General features: G+C 46.8%; 2 protein-coding genes across 4 annotated transcripts in view; both read left to right on the forward strand.

Moving 5' to 3' along the window:
• The first annotated feature begins 4,778 nt into the window (after positions 1-4,778).
• EDEM2 (ER degradation enhancing alpha-mannosidase like protein 2) lies at positions 4,779-12,968 on the forward strand. The gene is made up of 11 exons (XM_027442968.3): positions 4,779-4,939; positions 5,039-5,149; positions 5,223-5,262; positions 5,497-5,602; positions 6,670-6,795; positions 7,521-7,732; positions 8,902-9,043; positions 9,265-9,389; positions 10,093-10,237; positions 11,400-11,521; positions 12,322-12,968. Exons 1-11 carry the CDS (start codon positions 4,827-4,829, stop codon positions 12,805-12,807), a joined length of 1,728 nt encoding a protein of 575 aa, XP_027298769.2. The 5' UTR covers positions 4,779-4,826; the 3' UTR covers positions 12,808-12,968.
• A 152-nt stretch (positions 12,969-13,120) lies between these two features.
• Positions 13,121-19,400, forward strand: part of TRPC4AP (transient receptor potential cation channel subfamily C member 4 associated protein) — a 40,020-nt gene continuing 33,740 nt past the window's right edge. The window contains exon 1 of one of the 3 annotated variants that reach the window (XM_013092174.5): positions 13,121-14,103. In XM_013092174.5, coding sequence (XP_012947628.3) covers positions 14,035-14,103 — 69 coding nt within the window. In that variant the 5' untranslated portion in view covers positions 13,121-14,034. Of the gene's footprint in view, positions 14,104-17,892; positions 18,105-18,397; positions 18,535-19,400 lie in introns of those variants that run through there. The other 2 variants (XM_072026525.1, XM_013092175.5) reach the window with 2 other exon arrangements.

Below are 19,400 nucleotides of genomic sequence, written 5' to 3' on the forward strand. Positions count from 1 at the left end.
AGTCGCTTCTGCTGATGACCACTTATGGAGACAAATCATGCTGTCTTCACAGTAATTTGAGCGTCACAAAATTAGCAGTTATTTAATACCAAAGTGATTTTCACAGAGAATACAACCAGGGAGGAGCTTCCTATTCACTCCTGTCAAAAAACAGGCCTAGCAACAGAAGGCAGCCATCAGGTTGCCACCTGAGCAGCCGTGACATAACCGGTGTCGTGGCAATGAAGTAATTTTAGGCTGAAAGCAAAAACAGGAAATCGAAAAGGAGAATGCTGGACAGAAGTGGCTCCAGTCCCCAGGAATCCCCAGGACAAAATTCGCATTTCTCCAGCCCCTACAGCAGCTCCAGATCCATCTGCCCTGGCTTCCCAGCCTCAGGCAGCATTACCCACTCATGCACGTGGTCCTTGTCTCCTGCTTTGAAAAACAAACTTACCTTTGTTCTGACCTTTACCTAACAGCAGGAGCCCTCTTGTTCTGTGACAAGTTTCAGTGAATTTGTTTTACATGGTCGTAAACTAGGGAATAAAATGTCTCTGCAATCTCTCCATGTTTCCAGACACGGAAGGATTTACTCATTGCTTCTTGCCAGCTGTAAACTCCATCTTTTTTACCACATTCAACATGTGAATGTGAAAGCTGGGTGACTTTCCCAGACCAAAAAAAAAAAAAAAAAAAAGTGTTTTGAGCTTCTAGGTCAAAATCCCAGCTGCACTGGAGCTGATAACCAAACTGGATTTCCCAACCATGTGTGGAATAAGGCTGAATTTCTATAGTCTCAAGGCTACTTTTTTTTTTTCTATCTTTGCTGACCACAGGCAGCCCCATGCCTCTCCCTGATGGTCGCATCACTTGGGAACATGATGAACTGATGTAGAAGGGAAATGCAGTCTGTCCTTTGCTTTTGCCTATCTGCATTCCACAGACACCAATCACCTCAACACCTCTAAATCTTTCTGGTAAAAGAATATCAAAGCCACAATCCCTATGGGAAAATCCTAGCACTCAGATTGAGAAAATGAAACCTCAGTCGCACAAGTTGGCAGCTTTGGATTTTATCAATGTCATGTAACACAGGTGCCATAAATCCCAACACTAAAAACCAAGACACATTGATGTTAACTCCATTTTATTTTTGCTTTCTCACTTGTCAAAATCCCAACAGTAAGCCAGACTTGCATAAGATATTCAATTCTATATGGAGCCATCGTTCTTTGTGAACACAGTACAAACAGCTCCTGCACGAGCCTGTTTGGAACAGGAGCCCTCACTGCATTAATTCTCTGCTTGCTGCCCACCAACAGCTTCTGCAACTACATGTCAGTTAAGTTAGTTAAGATAGTTAGCGAAAAAAAGAAGCAAGGATGGGGAGATTTAAAGAAAATGAGCTGAAGGCAGGGAAGATGCACAGTGGAGTGCTGCAGCATCAGCTCACCTTTTCTCATCTTTTGCTGTCATTTCTAAATGCCGTCTTGGTGGGATGTTCTCTGTTCACCTGCCTGGGAGTGTGGAGCTGCGTAGCACTGCGACACCTTGCCAGTCACAGCTAGAGTTCAGATCCCAGATCTTTCTTTTTGAATTTGCAGCATGACTTGACATCACAGTGCCAAGAGGAAGGACAGAAACCTGGCAGCCTGTGAGTTTTCTGTCTTCTATTTGGCCGTATGTCTTCTCTCTTTTATTATGTTAGTCAGGTGCTAAACAAATAAAATCAATTCTGAACTTATAAAAAGCAATTGGAAATGTCTAGTCTTTTATAGTGAAATCTCAACTGCAGCAGCCCACAGCACTTGGAGAAAAATCAATCATCGTTTCCATCCCACTATGTGTGCTACTAAAATTAAGAATTGATGTTTGGTTGCAAAGGAAAATTATTTCAAGAGAACCACCTTAGCAACAGTTTTCAGTGTTCATAAAACCCCTGTTTATGTTTCTTCTCATAACAGACAAACTCCTACCTTCCACTCCGAATTATAAATATTAATGGCTGATCCTGATTTACATATAGTTTCCATCTTAATGGGCATCAAAATTGCAAGCAGGGCAACAGCACTACTTACAGTAATAGCAAGTAGTAAACAAGTCGTCATCCTGAAGATGTCATAAACCCTGTGTTAAACGCCCCTATAATTACACTCTCCCCCACATCCAAATCAAACTTTGTATTATTTTGCCAGTGGCCTTTTCATAAAGACTGAATGCCTGATGAGCAGGAGACATCTGAAGAAGCACTTATCTCTGATACAGCCTAAATATTTTAACGTGCTACGTCCATTTGAAAGCACCACTCCCCACATCTCCAATTTGTGGCATGAAGGCCGACATAACTTGCATGATCTGAGGAAATATGCATACCACGTTAATATTCCTCTAGTATATGCTACGGCCACTTCAGAAACCACCTATTCCTACAAGTAATTTCTGTTCTACCAGCTGTATTTGTGTTTATTTACATGCAGGTGCTTGCCACAGTGCCAGTTTATCCCAAGCAGAGGGGCCATGCAGCATCTGCTGCCCAGGCTCTCCAACCCAGCCAGCCCCAGCACAAGGCGCTGTTTCTGGAAATGGGAGCTGCTCCTTCCCAGCCCCCCACAGACACTTTTCTCAGCCTCTGTATTGCGGAGCTTGTGGTGTAACAGCACATTCCCCTTGCTCCAGTGGGGCTTGCAGTGAAGCTGCAGCTGTGTCAAGAGACAGAACACCAAGGGCGAACAAGGAGATAGCTCCCTCTGCTTCCCAAATCTGCCCCGGGGTGTGCAGCAGCCAGAAGTGCTCTCAGAAGAGGAAGGTGATGAGCACTGCACTAAACGGGGCTTTTTCACAGCCAGCTTGATTTCGATCCAGCTGGTTCTCTCAGGCACTGCCCATCGGTGTCCCTGGAGCAGGGACAGCCTCGTTTGCACCGTTCTCTGCTCATTAGGGTCATGGACACCCACTCGCCCTCACAGGTTTAGAGACAGAAAGCTCTTTCGTGATTGTCTGCTCAAATCTGTTATAGTTAGTATCCAGATATGCTTTTTTCCATTAAAACATGTTCCAAACACTTAGTGGGGTGCAGTGACTCATCACCAGGCTTCAGTTAGTGCCCATAATGTGGCACCCATGGAATTTACCTACCCAGTGGCCACGGTGGCAGCACACTCCTGCCTTCCCTGCCCTCTCTCTGAAGCTGGTGGAGGCACGCACAGCTCTGTCCTCCTGTTTTTCTTTCAGCTCACATGCAGTATCTGTTTCAAAAACACTTCAGTCAACTTTTAGAATCCAATAGCTGACTTTGATAGAGAAATTACTGTTCCAGTATATGGTAAATGACAGTGGTCTAGAACACTGTTAAATTTAAGTCTGGAAAATGAACTTTAATAAAATGTGCTCCAATAATGTATTGTGACAGCTCTTAGTGAAATCAACTCCAATACTTTGATTCTCCCAGGAAGGCAGTGAGATAGATATACTCCAGCAGCCTTGAGCCATGGAATAAGAAAGCAGACAGCTTTATGATAAATGGCCTTAGAAACCTAAATTACAGCTGCAGCAAACGAACAATATATCGAAATTACTCCGTGGCTTTTCGTTGCAGCCACCCGGCAGAGCCGAGGGCAGCGTGGCGGTACACGAGTGTGCACTGACACCTAGTGGGATAGCCCCGGGCGAGGAACCAGCCCCACTCTGCCCTGGAGCCACCCTGCAGGGAAGGCTGTACCCCAAAGAATTTGGTGTAGGAAGGCCCCTGGCTCCCACTACCTCACCAGCGTTTTCTGTGCAGCACTGCCTCGGGATAAAGAGGTTTTCTTTTGCTAAAGAACATCAACTACAGCCCTCTGCCTTGCTAGATGCCAGCATGAGGTGGCAAAGTGTTGGGTTATTTGTGTCCCTTCTCCTGTGAGAGGCTGGTTACAGCTTTGACTTCTACATGCTGCACCTTCGCCAGCCTAAGGCCTCACCTCTCACCTTCCTCACCTTCCCCCTGCCAGGGTCCTGCCTTGCTGCCCCCAGCCCTCAGATACAAAGGGGGGAGAGAGGGACAGACTTGTTGTGAATCAAAGCCTAACAATGTTGGAGCAGAGAGAGCTCTGCAACCCCAAAGAAGAGACAAAGGACGTTGTATGTAACCAGTTGGTGCAACAACAGCACGGTCCTAAACCGTGTCAGCTAGTCCCACTGGCACTGGGTGACCCACAGCAGCACCCTGAGGTGGAAGGGTGACACGGCCCCATTTTGAGGCATCTGATGCCCCACACAACTCCTGGAAAACAGGGCTGTAAGTCAGAGGAGGAAGAGGCTGGGGGCAGTTTGCCAGGAGGAGGACTGACAGACCACCAACAGCTGCTCTGTAGGATTTTTGCACCATTCCCAGCCTCCTTTCCAGTCAGAACAAGGGACTGGCAGCACCTCCCCACAGTGCAGCCGTGACCTGTCCTGATGGCAATCACAATCCCAGAATGGGAAGGGACCTCTGAAGATCACCCAGTCCTGCCAAGCAGCATCATAGAGCGCGTTGCACAGGAAGGCATCCAGGCGGGGTGTATCTCCAGAGAAGGAGACCCCACAACCTCTCTGGGCAGCCTGTCCCAGCGCTCTGCCACCCTCCCAGCACAGAAGTGCCCCCCCATATTGAGCCAGAACGTCCTGTCTCTTGACCGGCTCCATCCCCCCGACCTCCTCCCCTCGTGTATCTCCGCACATCCATAAACTCTCCCCTCAGCCCACGCAGCCTCCGGCCCCGGGGCGGCGCAGGGCGGCGGTGCGGAGCCGCGGCCGGGCGGAGCCCGCTGAGGCGCTGCCGGCGCAGGCGCTGCCCGCCCTGCACAGCCCGGCCCGGCGCGGCCATGTCGCTGCTGCGGGGCCTCGGTGCCCTGCTCTGCCTCTGCGCCCTGCGGCTCCCGGGGCCGCCGGCGGGCACCGCTGTGGCCGCACGGGGGCTGGACATGGCTGCGTACCGGTGAGTGTGGGGTGAGGGTAGGGGTAGGGGTATTGGGGTGTGAGCAGGGTGAGCCGTGCCCTATCGCTCCGAGCCGCTCCGTGCTGTGCCGTGCTGCAGGGAGCGGGTGCGTGCCATGTTCTACCATGCCTACGAGCACTACCTGGAGAGCGCCTTCCCCTACGACGAGCTGCGGCCGCTGACCTGCGACGGGCAGGACACCTGGGGCAGGTAGGGGCAGCCGGGCTGGGCTGGGCTGGGGCTGCCGCAGGGCCTCGCCTCACTCAGCCCTCTTCCCGCACAGCTTCTCCCTCACGCTGATCGATGCCCTGGACACGCTGCTGGTGAGTAGGAGCCGGCCCCGGCGGGCAGGAGCTCGCTGCCCCGACACCTCCTTGCTCTGGTGCGAGGGCCTGTGGCGCTTCAGGATGGGGTGAAGCTGCTCGTCTGGTGTCACCTGAAGACAACTCTTGCACAAAACCCTGAAACAAATCTAATGTTGGCCCCTAGTGTTAAATTCCACCGTTGTTTTCCGTGCTTTGGGCGCTGAGCCTTGTTCTCTTGTGGCCCCGCTGCAGATTCTGGGAAACGTTTCGGAGTTCCAGAGAGTCGTCACCGTGCTGCAGGAAGGGGTGGATTTTGACATCGATGTCAATGCGTCCGTCTTCGAAACCAACATTCGAGGTGAGGCATGGTTGTGCGTTGTGGTTGTGCTGCTTTACCTGTCTGTGCAACTCTCGGGATTGTAGGCAGGGGTAACGCAAGGCAGCGGTCAGAGGGAGATTGTAGTGCAGTGTAATACGGCATGGAAATGCACAGAAAAAAACTAAACAAGTGTCACTTCCTTTTTGTCTTTGTCCTGCACCTTTCTGCTTCCTGCCCCAATATAAACGGATGCAGATGTGGCGCTTTCAGTATTCTGGTGCCACGTTTTTAGCCTTTGAACAGATGTATTTTTCTGCTGAGATGGTACAAAACTAATGCTCTGTTTTCTTTACATGCTGTTTTGAATCAGAGATTATTAATTTATTTCTTAGGCTCTGTAAAATAAAAGTTGTCTTCTTATTTTCTCAAAAACCACAAAGACCTTTACCTGCAGCGGGGAGGAATCTTGTACCCTAATCTTGTACCCTATTGAGCACCTCACTGCCTTGGCACCGTGCAACGCCAAAACACAAGCAGTGAACACAACTGTCAGTTACGCTTTTTTGTTTCTCCTTTCAGCCACTGCTGAAACTGTTTTTGCAGCACTGTAATTTCTCTCTTCCTGCTTGTTATGCAACAGCAAACAAGGCTGTGCAAAGAATTAAAACTCCTTGCCTCTGTCAGTCACACTAAAATTCTTGACTCTGACCTAGGCGTTTTCCCGTCAGGAATTAGGAAGGAATGCTGTATTACATTACAGAAGCATGGCATTAAGCTGTCTGGAAGAAATGAAACGCAGTTTCTCTCTTAGAGGTTCATGGTCAGTATATTTATAGCTTGTTTTGATTGTCTGCAGAACAGTGCAGGTGTATGAGGGCAGATAGGGTCTGAAGTGCATACTCTAATGGCAGTAATATACCTGCAAACAGGCAGGAAGAAACAAATGACTCTTCTTCTGAGGCATATTGAATTATGCCATTAAAGATAAGCCATCTCACTTTTCTTCTCCATGAACGTTGTCCTTGCATCACAATAAAATAAATCTGGTTTTGGATTTTGTTCCCCTCCCAAAATGTTCTTTAATGGGCTTCTTGCTTGCCTTCCAGTGGTGGGTGGTCTCCTCTCTGCTCATCTGCTGTCAAAGAAGGCTGGCATTGAAGTGGAAGTGGGATGGCCGTGCTCTGGACCTCTCCTGCGGATGGCAGAGGAAGCAGCTCGCAAACTCCTGCCAGGTGAGAACTTGTCTGCTTTGTGCTGCTGTGTTGTAGCTCCTGAGGTAACTGGTGCATCTGAGGAAGATGGCACTGCCTGATGTGTACGTGCACACAACAGTCCTGTGTTCCCTGAGATCAAAGAAAATTCAGCATGTGGGAAAGCATCGTGGAAGCACGTAACACCACTTGTCTGCATGCGTGCCAAGTGTTGTTTGTGCTTAACACATCAATTTGCTAATTGCTCATTGGGGGGAAATATATTTTATATACATGATAAATAAAGGCTTTGAAACAACCGCTTGTAAAGACAAGACTGCCCCTCTGTGGGCTGCTGCTAGGATGTTTGCTCTGATAGCATGACACCGTTTCCATGTCTGTTGTGAGCCCTGGGCTACCCCTGAGTAATCGTGAGCTCAGTGTTTTTATGCTGTTGACCAGCCTGTGCAGTTGTCTGTTTAATTTGACTACTCTGCTTGTGCTGGAAACAAAGTAAGGCTGCAGTCCCCTGCACTGAACAGGGGGGAAGAGATGGAAGATATCAGTGACTTCCCAGGATTGCGTGTGTAGTTTGAGATACCCCCTCCTCTGGCCCCTGCAGGATCACGCTGGACTTCTCATTTGCAGTTGCTGCAATTGCTCCATATGTTGCCACTGTAGGTGCGGGGAATGCGAGGCACAGGTACCTGGCAGCTTGTCAGATCTAACAGTGGATGCTCTCGTGTGAACCGAAAACTTTGTTTCAGCTTTTCAGACTCCCACTGGGATGCCATACGGAACAGTGAACTTGCTGCATGGAGTAAACCCTGGGGAGACCCCAGTTACCTGCACTGCTGGGATCGGTACGTTTATAGTGGAATTTGCCACTTTAAGCCACCTTACTGGTGACCCGGTGTTTGAGGATGTTGCCAGGAAGGCTCTGAAGGCACTGTGGAAAAATCGCTCTGACATTGGACTGGTGAGTGAGGAAACAGACTCTGAACTTACAGGCTACTTTTTGTAAAGTCTTGAGGGATGCAGTTTCAAGTGTAAAAAGTACAAAGAGAGGAGATAGCACCGTGTTTGTTTATCTAGTTCTGATAGCTGGGCTGTACATTGTGTGTTTGACATTGTTCCTGAGCACCTGCAGCACGCACATCTCCGCTTTAGTGATACGAACCAACATCATGCCATTGTTCTGTTCTGTAACAGATGTGGCTGGGAGACAAATGCCTTGTACTGGGCAGTGCAGTTTTTGTAGCAGCAGCTGTATGAGATTAAATAAAAGGTCTGTCTAATGCCTGTGTGACAGTGGCCTACAGAAGACAATAGGAGCATAGCAAGTGTACCAGGATATTTCAAGCCTCTACAGCTTTGGTGTTTGGGGGGTATCCAGAGCTGGAAGTGTCAACTCTGTGTTGACTTTCTTTCGGTCAGTCTTCCTTCAGCTGACGCACCTAGCTGCTTTTAGAACTTATGTGAGCTAGGGTGTTGCATATGTGAGGTGAACAGATGTATTCATGCGCTATATAAAGAAGTGTTTCCTTCTGATTGCTTTGGTATCTGTTTATTTTTTTTTTTGCCCTCTTTTTTTTTTAACTGGAAAGAAAATATTTTTTGTTGTTTTGTGAGTTTTTTTTTCCATCTTTACAAGGCAAGTAGCAATTGTGTATTGAATTCTCCATCAGCTGGGCACCTTTCCAGGCTGAAGAGTCCCAGGTGTGAAGGATCTATTTAAATATTAACATGGCAGCTGTCTCATGCCTCTGACAACCTTGGCATCCTTTTCTGTATCTGTACCTCTTCATCCTTCTCTATGCTTTTGTAACTTGGGAATGGGTACCAGATGCATCATGTTGAAATAGTGGATTTTTACAGTAGCATAATGGTATTTTGTTTTGGCCAGTGCAGTGTTTACACTGGAAGTGTAAAATCCCAGAGTGACTATTTTCTATGGTTTACACTTCTGTGGTACTGATAAAGATGTCTTGTACTAAAGAAAATGCTCATTGATATGGTTATGCTGAGTCTGTTCCCCTGAAAAAGGTCAGGGGTTTCTTGTGTGGTGGTGGTAAGGGATTTTTTTTATCGTTTAGATGATGAGCTTTATTTTAACTCCGTCTTTCCTTCTTTCCGTGCTTTCTCCAGGTTGGTAACCACATTGATGTGGTAACTGCCAAATGGGTGGCCCAGGATGCTGGCATTGGGGCAGGAGTGGACTCCTACTTTGAATACCTTGTTAAAGGAGCCATTCTCCTGCAGGACAAGGAGCTGATGTCCATGTTCCTAGGTGAGCAGAGTTTTTCCTGTGTGAGGGGTCCCAGTAATGCCTCCTTGACTACACCTGTAAAAGTTTCTTATTTTCCTACTGTGTGGGGCATTCAGAGAAGGAAGAAAGTGTGAGACATTCATTTGACACGGCTCAAGTGAAACAGGGACTTCTCTCATCCTTAAAAGATATTTTTTTTGGCTTACCTACCCACCTATGCTTTTTTTTTTCCCCTCTAATAGAGTATAACAAAGCTATCAAAAATTACACAAAGTTTGATGACTGGTACCTCTGGGTTCAGATGTACAAAGGAACAGTGTCCATGCCTGTTTTTCAGTCGCTGGAGGCTTACTGGCCAGGCCTACAGGTAAGAGCTGTCATACCAGGAGGCATAGAGTGATTTTGTTCATCTGTCTTAGGTCAGTCTTTAAAATAAAAATTACAAATTCTGTGCTAGTTTAAAAGTTTGTTCTGATCTCTGATAAAATCTGCAATATTCTTGAGTGTAAAAGAATAAATGTTGACTCCATCTATAGTCTATTAAAAAAAAAAAAAGTCATCATAACATGGCAAGAGCATTTTTTTTTTTGTAGCAAGCTCTACTTATAGTGATCTCATAATCCAGATGTGAACCTAAAGGAAAAATAAAATGTAGCTCTCTTACCACCACCACAGCATACATACTTTCTTTTTGTGAATACTTTCCATCAAAATACACTTAGAGGCTTGCTTTCCCATCAGTGCTTGTGTTTGGTCTGGGACTTGGTTGTCCCCACTAAAGCAGAGTGGATGTCATGACTGACTAAGAAACATAAACTGAAGAAACCCAGCTTTCCGTACACTAAAAATCAAGGCGATTTCATGTTATTTCATGTGTACAGGATGTAATAAAACAGAAAAGTGGCATGTCACTCCTCTTTGGTACTACCTATCATCATGCCTAAATACTAATCGTACCATTCAGACTTCCCAAACAACCCGTTTCACCACGCCTTGCTTTGTCTATGGCAGTGTTATTGAATCAATTCTTATGTTGTTTCTTTTTCTCCCTGATGTTGCCCTTCTTCCAGAGCCTAATAGGGGATGTAGATAATGCCATGCGGACCTTCCTCAACTATTACACTGTCTGGAAGCAGTTTGGTGGGCTGCCTGAGTTCTACAACATTCCCCAGGGCTATACAGTGGACAAGAGAGAAGGATATCCACTCAGGCCAGGTAAGGAGAAATGAAATAAAAAGGAACATAGAGTTCTGCTTTTGCTCTGATGGTGAGGTCAGACATTAGCGGTAACTGCCCTCCAAAAGCTCCTCCTCAGTTTTGCTTTGGCTTAGTTCCTGCATGTATTTTACCAATGATTTCCATGGTCAAAGCAAAATGTTTTGGTTTCTGTCATTCACAAAGGCACAGTTACCTGTTAAAGGACGCAAACATTAGTGTTACTATATAAAGGGTTCTTGTTAGTGAATTGTGTTCACAGTGTGGGATTTGGCAAGTTTGTGTTAGATTTTCTGGTAAAGGGATGTTTTTAAAGTCACGTGAAATGTTACTGTGACTGTTTGTATCCTTTAAATTTAGGAAGTGAAAATGAGAATGAATAGACCACTCAAATTCTTCTGAGTTTCTGAAATAAACTAATTCCAGTTACACTAGTAGAGTTCAATATGTAATTGGATTAATTATGTCTGTGAGACTGCAATGAAATTATCCTTTTCCTGTTGTGCTTTTTTTTTTCTGACAAAAAAAAATCACACCTGGTTATTAGGTCAGTAAAGCTTTGTAATGAGCATAAATTGATTTCCTTTCCCTCTTTGAGTGTTAAGATGAAATGCACATTGGACACTTCCAGCAAAAATACTCATTAGTGTTAACAGCATCCAAAAAAAATCTTAAAGAAAACACAGTGTACGTGTCACCTACATAGAGTATTTCCTTAGTGCTTGTTTTCTTGGTGTTTTAGATACCCCTGTTTGAGAAGCTTATAGCACTGCTTAAAGATTATATTTGGGAGCTTGAGTTTTATATTTGTTATCCTTTCTAGAAGTATCCTTGTTTGCTAATTTTAACAACTGAATTCCCTCAGTTGCTCAGAGTTTCTCTGTTGCTCCTCTTGCCCTTCTTGAATGTGGAGGGATTGAGCATTATTCAGTCTTGCCTGAGTTGATGAAACATTGTTAGAGTGATTTTCTTTGTAACACATCCTCAGTAAAAGTCTGTTTGTGTTCTTTGAACCAGAGGAAACGCAAGGCAAACCAGATTACTTACCTGCTTTTATTAAAATAGTATTGTTAAATGAATTCAAGGAGCATCTTTTCTTCACCATATATGTGGTTGATAATATATATGCTTGCAACTATCTTCTGTTTTTTGTGTTTTTCAGAGCTAATTGAGAGTGCAATGTATCTGTACCGTGCTACACGAGATCCCACGCTCTTAGAACTGGGAAGAGATGCAGTGGAGTCAATAGAGAAAATCAGCAAGGTGGACTGTGGGTTTGCAACTGTAAGTGTGGCTGCTAAGTATCAGCTTTTAGGTAGAAAGGCTTCTCATGAGTGATGGTTGATGGTTTTGCCATTAAGTTAAATGATCACATGATCACTTCAGCTACAGTGTGGCTTTTTTTTTTTTTTTTTTCAAAGAAATCTTGCTTTCCTCTGAAGCTGATCTGGTAATTACTGGTCATGTTTCTGGGAGTAACTTCTCCTACAGCCTGAAAAGTGGGCCAGAATCTACACTTGACTGTCACACCAGAGCCCTAAAACATGAGAAAGCATCAGAATCTTCTCTACTCTCATTTATCTTGGTAGATATGAGGTGTCCCAGATTAGCAGGAAGGCTCATGTGCCCTGTAGAAATGCAGAGATTCTCTGCCTGTCAGTTGTGTAATTCTGCTTTCCCATTATACTTTGAAAATCTGATCAAGCGCAAGAGATCTGCAGTAAGGGATTTCTTTAAAATCTGTTAATAGAAAATTTCAAAGATGCTATCAAGCTCTCTTTTAAAAAAAAAAAAAAAAAAAAAAAACTTATAAATATTGGGAAGGCCTTGTGATTTGGGAAGTAGGTAAAGCCTTCTTCTGACTTAGTCTAGTGATTCGGTACTGAAAAGTATGCTAATTCAAAACATAGGAAAACTTGAAAACTTGATGTACTTGCATACAATCACTTAAAATATGGAGTGAATTGATATTGTACTCTGTTGTTTGACTTGAGTAAATTGCAAGCTGATTTTACTCTTTCCCCAAAGTTCATAATTCCTTGAATTTGATATAACTGTAACCCACTGGTTGTCTTTTCCTGTAGATCAAAGACTTGAGAGATCACAGACTGGATAATCGTATGGAATCCTTCTTTTTGGCTGAAACGGTGAAATATTTGTATCTACTGTTTGACCCAGACAACTTCATTCACAACGATGGCTCGGACTTTGATGTGGTGATCACACCATATGGGGAATGTGTCTTGAATGCTGGAGGGTACATCTTCAACACCGAAGCTCATCCCATTGACCCTGCTGCACTGCATTGCTGTAGGAAGCGGAAAGAGGAGCAGTGGGAGGTGGAAGACTTGATGCGGGAATTTTACTCACTTAAGAAAAACAAGAAATTTACTTTAAAACAAGCGTCTGAACGTGATGAAGGAGAAAGTACAAAAGATGCCACAGATGCCTCTTCAGGTGGAGAGAAAAGAAACTCTAAGAAGAGCTCACACTCCCTCTTGAGTTGCCCCAGTCAGTCTTTTAACTCTAAGCTTGCAGTACTGGGACAGGTGTTCCTAGACAACACCTGATTCTATTTTTAATTGTCAGTTTAAATTATTGAACTTGATTCAGACTCTGGGAATATATTTTTATGGTTTCATAATGGAAAAAGCCGTACCCCACAATGTGAATTGTATGAAGTGAAACAGCTTCCCATTAAATTCTGCTGCTGTTGGTTCATAAAATGTGATTCAGACATCAGCTGTTAATGATGTAGAGTTGCTAGCCTCAATCCAACTGGTTGCCTGAATAACAAACACGTGTTCAGAAAGAAAGCCTCTCCAGGGCTGAGAGGTGCTGTGTTTAATTCATGGTGAGTTTGAAATTTTACAGACTTGTGCAGAGTTCACAGCTTACCCTGCTCCATAAAAATGAGCCGAGGTGGCTCCCTGTTGTTAGGGAAGAAGCACGGGATTAGTAGCTCTAGTTTTAATTCTGAGACTACAAGTCTCCTCTGTGATATGCTCTACTTTTATCATTGGCCTCTTTGTGAATATGTGGTTAGCCTGAGAAGATTCATGATTAGTCAGGAAAACCTTGTGATTCACGAGGTGAAGGCTCAGATTTGTAAATCTGCCATATCTGCTGAGCATGGTGGGAGGAAGGGACGTGTGACACAGGAAATTGCTGGGTTCCTCTGTACATGGCATCAGCATGGATCAGTGCCACCTGCCTGAAACAGTAAGCATCCAGGTAATGCCTCTGCAAACAGAGCTGGAGCATGGACTAGCACAGTGATTTTACCCTGCAGCAGAGCTTGCTCTCTTCTTACAGAACCTGATAGGCTTTTTCTGTTTCCTTCCTCTTTGAAACTTCCCTTTGGGGGCTCACTCACATAACTCCGCATCAGCCACCTCAGCCAATGAAGTAAGCCTCAGAGCGTGCCTGCTGAGCTGTGTGTAGCACCTGTGAGGGAAAAGTGGAAGGAGACTTGAGTCAAACTGAAATGCAACTCGCCCTCGATGCAGGAGACAGCTGAACACGAGTTTAGGAGCTGCTCCCTGCAAGAGGAAGTGAGAGAGCTGCTTTTGCTCATTCCTGTAATGGAAACCAAGCTGCATTTCCATCACTGCTGCAACAGGTGAAAAGCATGAAAACTCCTGGCATTCAGCTGACTTGGCAAATCGAAACTAGTGTTAGTGTCTGCTTTCAACAGGTGCATGCAATGATGAGAGAGCAAATTTAGTAGTGATGTGAAGAGGTTTTTCTTTTTTAAAGAGAAGAAAAAAAGGGCAGAAGAATGATGGTCTTTCTCCATGCCTGCTGGATCACAAGCAGCCTGGAGCAAGCGTAGAGAAGCTCCAAGCTGGCAGTTTGAAGACAATGTATGGACCACTATTAAAGGGGTATCTGCTGGCCTTACAGAGGTTTTTGCATAGATTAGTACTTAGACAACCAGGAAAGTCCTGTGCCTCCCTGTGTGCAAGCCAATACTGCCTTACTGCTGTCTGCATTACAGCTGTTTCTTCTGTGGCTTTAAAATGCACCCCCGGCAGCCCAGGAATGTTGGGTTTTGCATCTAACACTATTTTTTTTTCCTCCTCTGTGTTGTCTATTACAATGCTGTCAGTCTGGCATGGCTGTGTGAGGTGTATTGTAGCCTCTTATCTGAGTGGGCTAGGTACAGGATAAGTAAATCCATCTGGCCAGTGAAATACTGAAATGTACCTGAGTCAGGGCCCAGTCTTTGCTGGTGGGGCAGGATTACTGCTCTGGGGAGCAATTGCTCTTGCCTCTGGCAGCACTGGTGCTATAAAGTTAGATAAAACCTGAACTCCTACACTGAGATTGGAAATCCTGTTGCAGTTATGAGTAAACTACAGTAAGAGGCATTTCCATTTGTGGACAGACGGAAGATGTATTGGATGCATTGGTAACTTCTACAGTCCCTTCTAGTTGTGTGCTTCTCTTTTCAGCAGGTAGGACAGCTGCCCTTCTAGAAATACTGCATGCAACTGCTGCAGGCAGGTACGGAGGTACTAAGAGTGGAGCACCCTAAAACATCGTTAGACAAAGATGGAGCTTTTGCTTGTGGCTCCTCACTGTAACCACAAGGTTATATTTTTATTTTCCAGCTGTTCACATTTCTCACTGTTCACTGCCCAGCTTGTAGAACAACAAAATACAGGTGTTCTCCAACAGCTTTGCTCAGTCCTGGTTCTCAGCATTGCCCCACCCTGAGCTAGGGGAAAATGAAGGTCTTGGAGGGTAGGCTGCAGATTACCAGCACAGTAGATGTGTGTTAACAGTGGAATTTCGGTACCCTCACCTAAAAGGCTCCATATCTGATGCATGGGCTAATAGCCTTAGGAGGTGAGATCTTTGCTCAGCACAGCTGCAGCTGAAAGAATTAATCTGTCCATAGATGTTGTTCTACTGTGAGTAATGAGGTCTTGATTAGTGTTACAGGACAGATGTGTTCGAATAATACAGCCTCAATTTTGGCATGCTCCAGTTTGGAGTGACTACCATCTTAGTAAAACTTTGTTTTAACAAAAAGTTCTCTGATGTGGTTTTGTAGGCTCCTTAGTAAACCTCTTAGCAAACCTTTTCTTTAACTGGAAAACTGTCTGACTTGGCCTAGCTGCTGGAGGGTAGGCAGCATGCTCGGACCTTGCTGACGTGCAAGTTGTACTATTTCGTAGGCAGGGTGATGAAGGACAGATGTTTGGAAACCCCTCCCTAAGGGATGGCAGGATGAAATGGCTGGTGGCTCGCTGTCCCACTAGAGGTCAGATTCCATTCCCTGTATGCGGAGCTTGAGAGGTTCTGCGCTTAGTGAGAGCAGGATTCTGAATTAATATCACAAGGCAGTTAAAAAAGAAGAAAGATGCAGCTTGTGGCGTCCTGCTGCCTTTCCTTCCAGGAGCCTCACGATGGAGGACATCTGTGAGAGGAGACGGCAACTCTGTTTTGGCATATTCCAGCTGGAGGGAGAGCTCCAGTCAAGCAATATGGTGCGCACTTGGTCACGTTAGCAGAACGTGGAGGAGTTTTGTCAGGAATCCAAAATGAGATGTGCATGAAACACAGATGGGTAGCGGCAATTCTGGAGGGCTTCCAAGTGAGGCAGGTCAGAACTCAGAAGGTCCCACCTACAGTGCATGCTCCTGGCAGCTGTTGAAAGCTGGAAGGAAACTGCGGATTTGGTTGAGCCTGTGAAAGACAGCACAGAGACCAAATTTAGCATTTGTTATTGATGTTGCCCTTGTAATTGTCTTATTATTTTTCTCCACTGTAGGCAGCCTGCAAAGCTTAAGGCCAGATTTTTTAAGGTATTTTGAAAGCAATTGTTGGGATTTGGAGGGGCTGAGCATGTGGCAGGATTGATGAAAGGTCAGAGAAGCATCTTGTGAAAGACTATTTTAGCGGAGCTAACCAAGGAGAAGAAGAAGGAAAATGAGTCAGACCTTAGCATGCATTCCTGGCAAATGGCAAAAATGTATGTTTGTTTAAAAAATAAAATAAAAAAAGAAAGTAAGGAAGGGGGAAGGGAAGTAGGGGAAGCAGTAAGAAAGTGGACTGAGAGCTGCCTTTTGTAGCTATGAAGCAGCGAGAGTTAAGTAGTAAGTGAAAAGATTACTGTGCTTGCATTTCTTCAAGTGCAGTGCTCAGCGTTTTTCTGTGAACAGCAATTTATGCAAACAGCAAGTCATCCATTAGCAGATCGTGCGTTTTACCAATAAGTGTGATCAACAGCAGGCCCACGGGTTACTCACGTTGGTGACTAGTGAGGTAAGATGTGATGCTGTAAAACTTTAAAATACCTCACTTGGATCTCACACCACTGGTCAGACAATGCTGTTAAGCAATATGTTAATCCCTGGTGTTCTTACTTTCTATTGTTCTTTGTACACCAAGGGCAAGTTAAACTGCAATCCTTGCTGTCTCACAAGAACCCCGTCTGGGCTGCTCTACTGGGCAGGAGACAGCAGCAAAAGTCTAGGAGAGGCTGAAGCAAAGGAAGAGGGCAGCTGATCTTGGGGACCATAATCAGGAGCTGCTGTCTGTATGCGAGTCAAGAACATGCTTTCAATGTCTGCCTTTGCAAAGTGCTGGGACCTCTGGCTTGTTTTTGCTTGCTTTGTTAACCCTCGGGTATTTCAAAGAGTGATAGAATGGGACCTCAAAGATCGTCTAGTCCCAACCTGTGCCATAGGCAGGGATGCCACCCACTAGATCTGGTTTGCCAGGGCCCCATCCAGCCTGGTCCTGAACACCCCCAGGGATGGGGCACCCACAGCCTCTCTGGGCAGCCTGTGCCAGGGCCTCACCGCCCTCAGAGTGAAGAACTTCTTCCTAACGTCCAATCTAAATCTCCCCTCTTTCAGTTTAAAACCGCTCCCCCTTGTCCTATTGTTATCTACACAAGTAGAGTCCCTCTCCATCCCTTTTTCTTGCACCTGCTTAGCCGTATGTGAGAACCCAACTTTTCCCCTTTTCTTCCAGGGGCAGAGCAGCTTTGCCATGAACCTTACGGTCTGGGCTCTTTGAGGTGCTAGATTGTGCTTGAGTCAAGAAGCTCCTTGGGTGCTGCACTATGGACTTCAGTCCCGTGTCTGAATTGTTCCCCTCAGCTAATAGCAGGGAAGCATGTGGGTAATTTAATGGAAATAAACATGTTATTGCAACGTGGCCGGGCTGTTCCTGATATTACTTTATTCACAGGGACTGTTCACTATGTGCTTATGCCGTAAGGATATTAGACTGTCAGAAAGAAACGTATCAAAACGGGACGTGTGTAAGTTGTGGCCAGCTCTGTAGGATGGCAGTGACAGCTTCACAGGGTGTGGAGCTGCTGTGGTGACAAAGGTGGCATCCCTCACCCTGACCCCTCTGGGTGCTGTGCTGAATGAGGCACAGCACCCAGAGCGGTCAGGATGGGGAATCCCACCTTTGTAGGGCTGACAACCAGCCCCTACATCACGACCCAGGGCAGATTTGTGCTTCCTGGGCGTTATTTACACCCAGCCCCCCCCGCTCGCTGTGGCTCCCTCACAGCCCCGGGACTACATTTCCCAGCATCCCCCGCGGCGCCGCCATTCCCCTCGGGCAGCCCGCGCGGGGGCGCCGCGGAGCGCGGCTGGGCGGGGGGGGCGGGGAGGGGAGGGGGCGCTTCCTGTTTGTCTCGGCCGAGCGGGGCAGCGCCATGGCGGCGGCGGCGGCAGTGGGGGGCGGCCCGGGGCCCGGTGGCGGCGGCGGGGCAGGAGGAGGAGGAGTAGGAGGAGGAGGAGGAAGGAGCCGGCGAGCAGCGCCCACCACCAACATCCTGGCGCAGCTCCGCCGCGGGCAGCTCAGCGGCCGCGGCCTCACGAGGGGGGCGCAGGTACCGGGGTGAGGGGGGGCGCGGCCCGGTGGGGCCTGGCGGGGCCTGGCGGGGTTCTGGGGGTACGGGGGGGATGTGGGGGGCTTGGTGGGACCCCCCCGGGCTTACCGGGCATCCCCCGGGGCTACCGGGCCTCTCCTGTGGTTACCGCCCCCCCCCCCCCCCCGAGGCGGCCCCGGGCCGTGGGGGAGGCCCCACGCCGGGTGAGGCGGCGGGGCCGTTTGGGCCCCGGTTGGCACCGAGGGAGGGGGGGGGATTTATCCGGCTCCGGAGGCCGCCTGGCTCCGAGGGTTGGTGCTGGTGGTTTTCCACGGAGCCGGTCCAGGTCCCTTGGAAATCGGTCGTCTTTCCCAGCTGATGCTGTTGGGAAATGCCCAGGAGTGAAATCGGCTCGGCTCCCAGCGCAAGGAGCTTTTTGGAAATGCTGGTGGTGGGTACCGGGCTGGGCTCTTCTCACGAGGAACAGCTGGCCTTTATTTTAAAGGTTATGCGTGAAATGGTGCAAGGAGTTGGAAGCTGGAGCATGGGATAAAGAATTTACGTTTTGGTGGTGATTCAGTGAGCTAAAGTATTATAAAAGGGTTGAAATTTAATTTTTTTAAAAAAAGGGATTTATGTAGTTTTCATTAGTACAGACAACAGAGTATTTTCCTTGATTAACAAGGATTCCGAGCAATTTCTCCGAGAACACTTGCTCACCCAAATAAGCACCCATACCCGTAGGTGAGGTAGGTGAAAGAGCAGGGGGGGATTTTTAACTGCTCTTTTTGCCCTGGTTGTGCCACTCACTCAGGCACTGTGTTGGTAAATACTTCAGAAAAAGCAAATCTGCTTGAATTTGACCCCATTACTCCCAGTTTTTTAGGAATCTCTTTCTGTAGGATTGTTCCAGGAATGTGTTTTGCAGGGCAGGCAGACACAGCAGCGTGGTGCCTGCCCACCTTCATGGGCTTGCTCGCTCCCATAGCGATTTAAGCCAAATAAACCTGTAACAATGTCGTGTGCCTGCTGCGTTCGCTCCAGGCTTTGTTTTGCTCAGGAAGCACAGTGGTGCTGGGTTTTAGTTTGGGGCTTTTGTGAATTGTTTGAAACAACTGCTGAAGCAAACGACAGGGCTTTCACAGGAATCAAGGAAACTTCTGCCCGCTCTGGCCTGCTTCTCCTAAGGCCCTGGTTTGGGGTGGATTTTGTTGCTTTGTTTGTTTGCTGTGTAAATTTCAGTGCTGCTATGCTTCGCTGAGAGAAGCTTGGACAAGCTGGGCTCCCAGCGCTTCTTAAGTGCTGTGGGAATGCATT

This window comes from Anas platyrhynchos, chromosome 21 (assembly GCF_047663525.1).
Source record: "Anas platyrhynchos isolate ZD024472 breed Pekin duck chromosome 21, IASCAAS_PekinDuck_T2T, whole genome shotgun sequence".
Taxonomy (NCBI): domain Eukaryota; kingdom Metazoa; phylum Chordata; class Aves; order Anseriformes; family Anatidae; genus Anas; species Anas platyrhynchos.

What these genes read in the sequence shown, in the direction of transcription:
- EDEM2 (XM_027442968.3), top strand. Translation starts at nt 4,827, where the DNA reads ATGTCGCTGCTGCGGGGCCTCGGTGCCCTGCTCTGCCTCTGCGCCCTG. An exon ending in GGGCAGGACACCTGGGGCAG is followed by an intron (nt 5,150 to 5,222) that starts GTAGGGGCAGCC and finishes CTTCCCGCACAG; the next exon opens with CTTCTCCCTCACGCTGATCG. An exon ending in AGCTCGCAAACTCCTGCCAG is followed by an intron (nt 6,796 to 7,520) that starts GTGAGAACTTGT and finishes ACTTTGTTTCAG; the next exon opens with CTTTTCAGACTCCCACTGGG.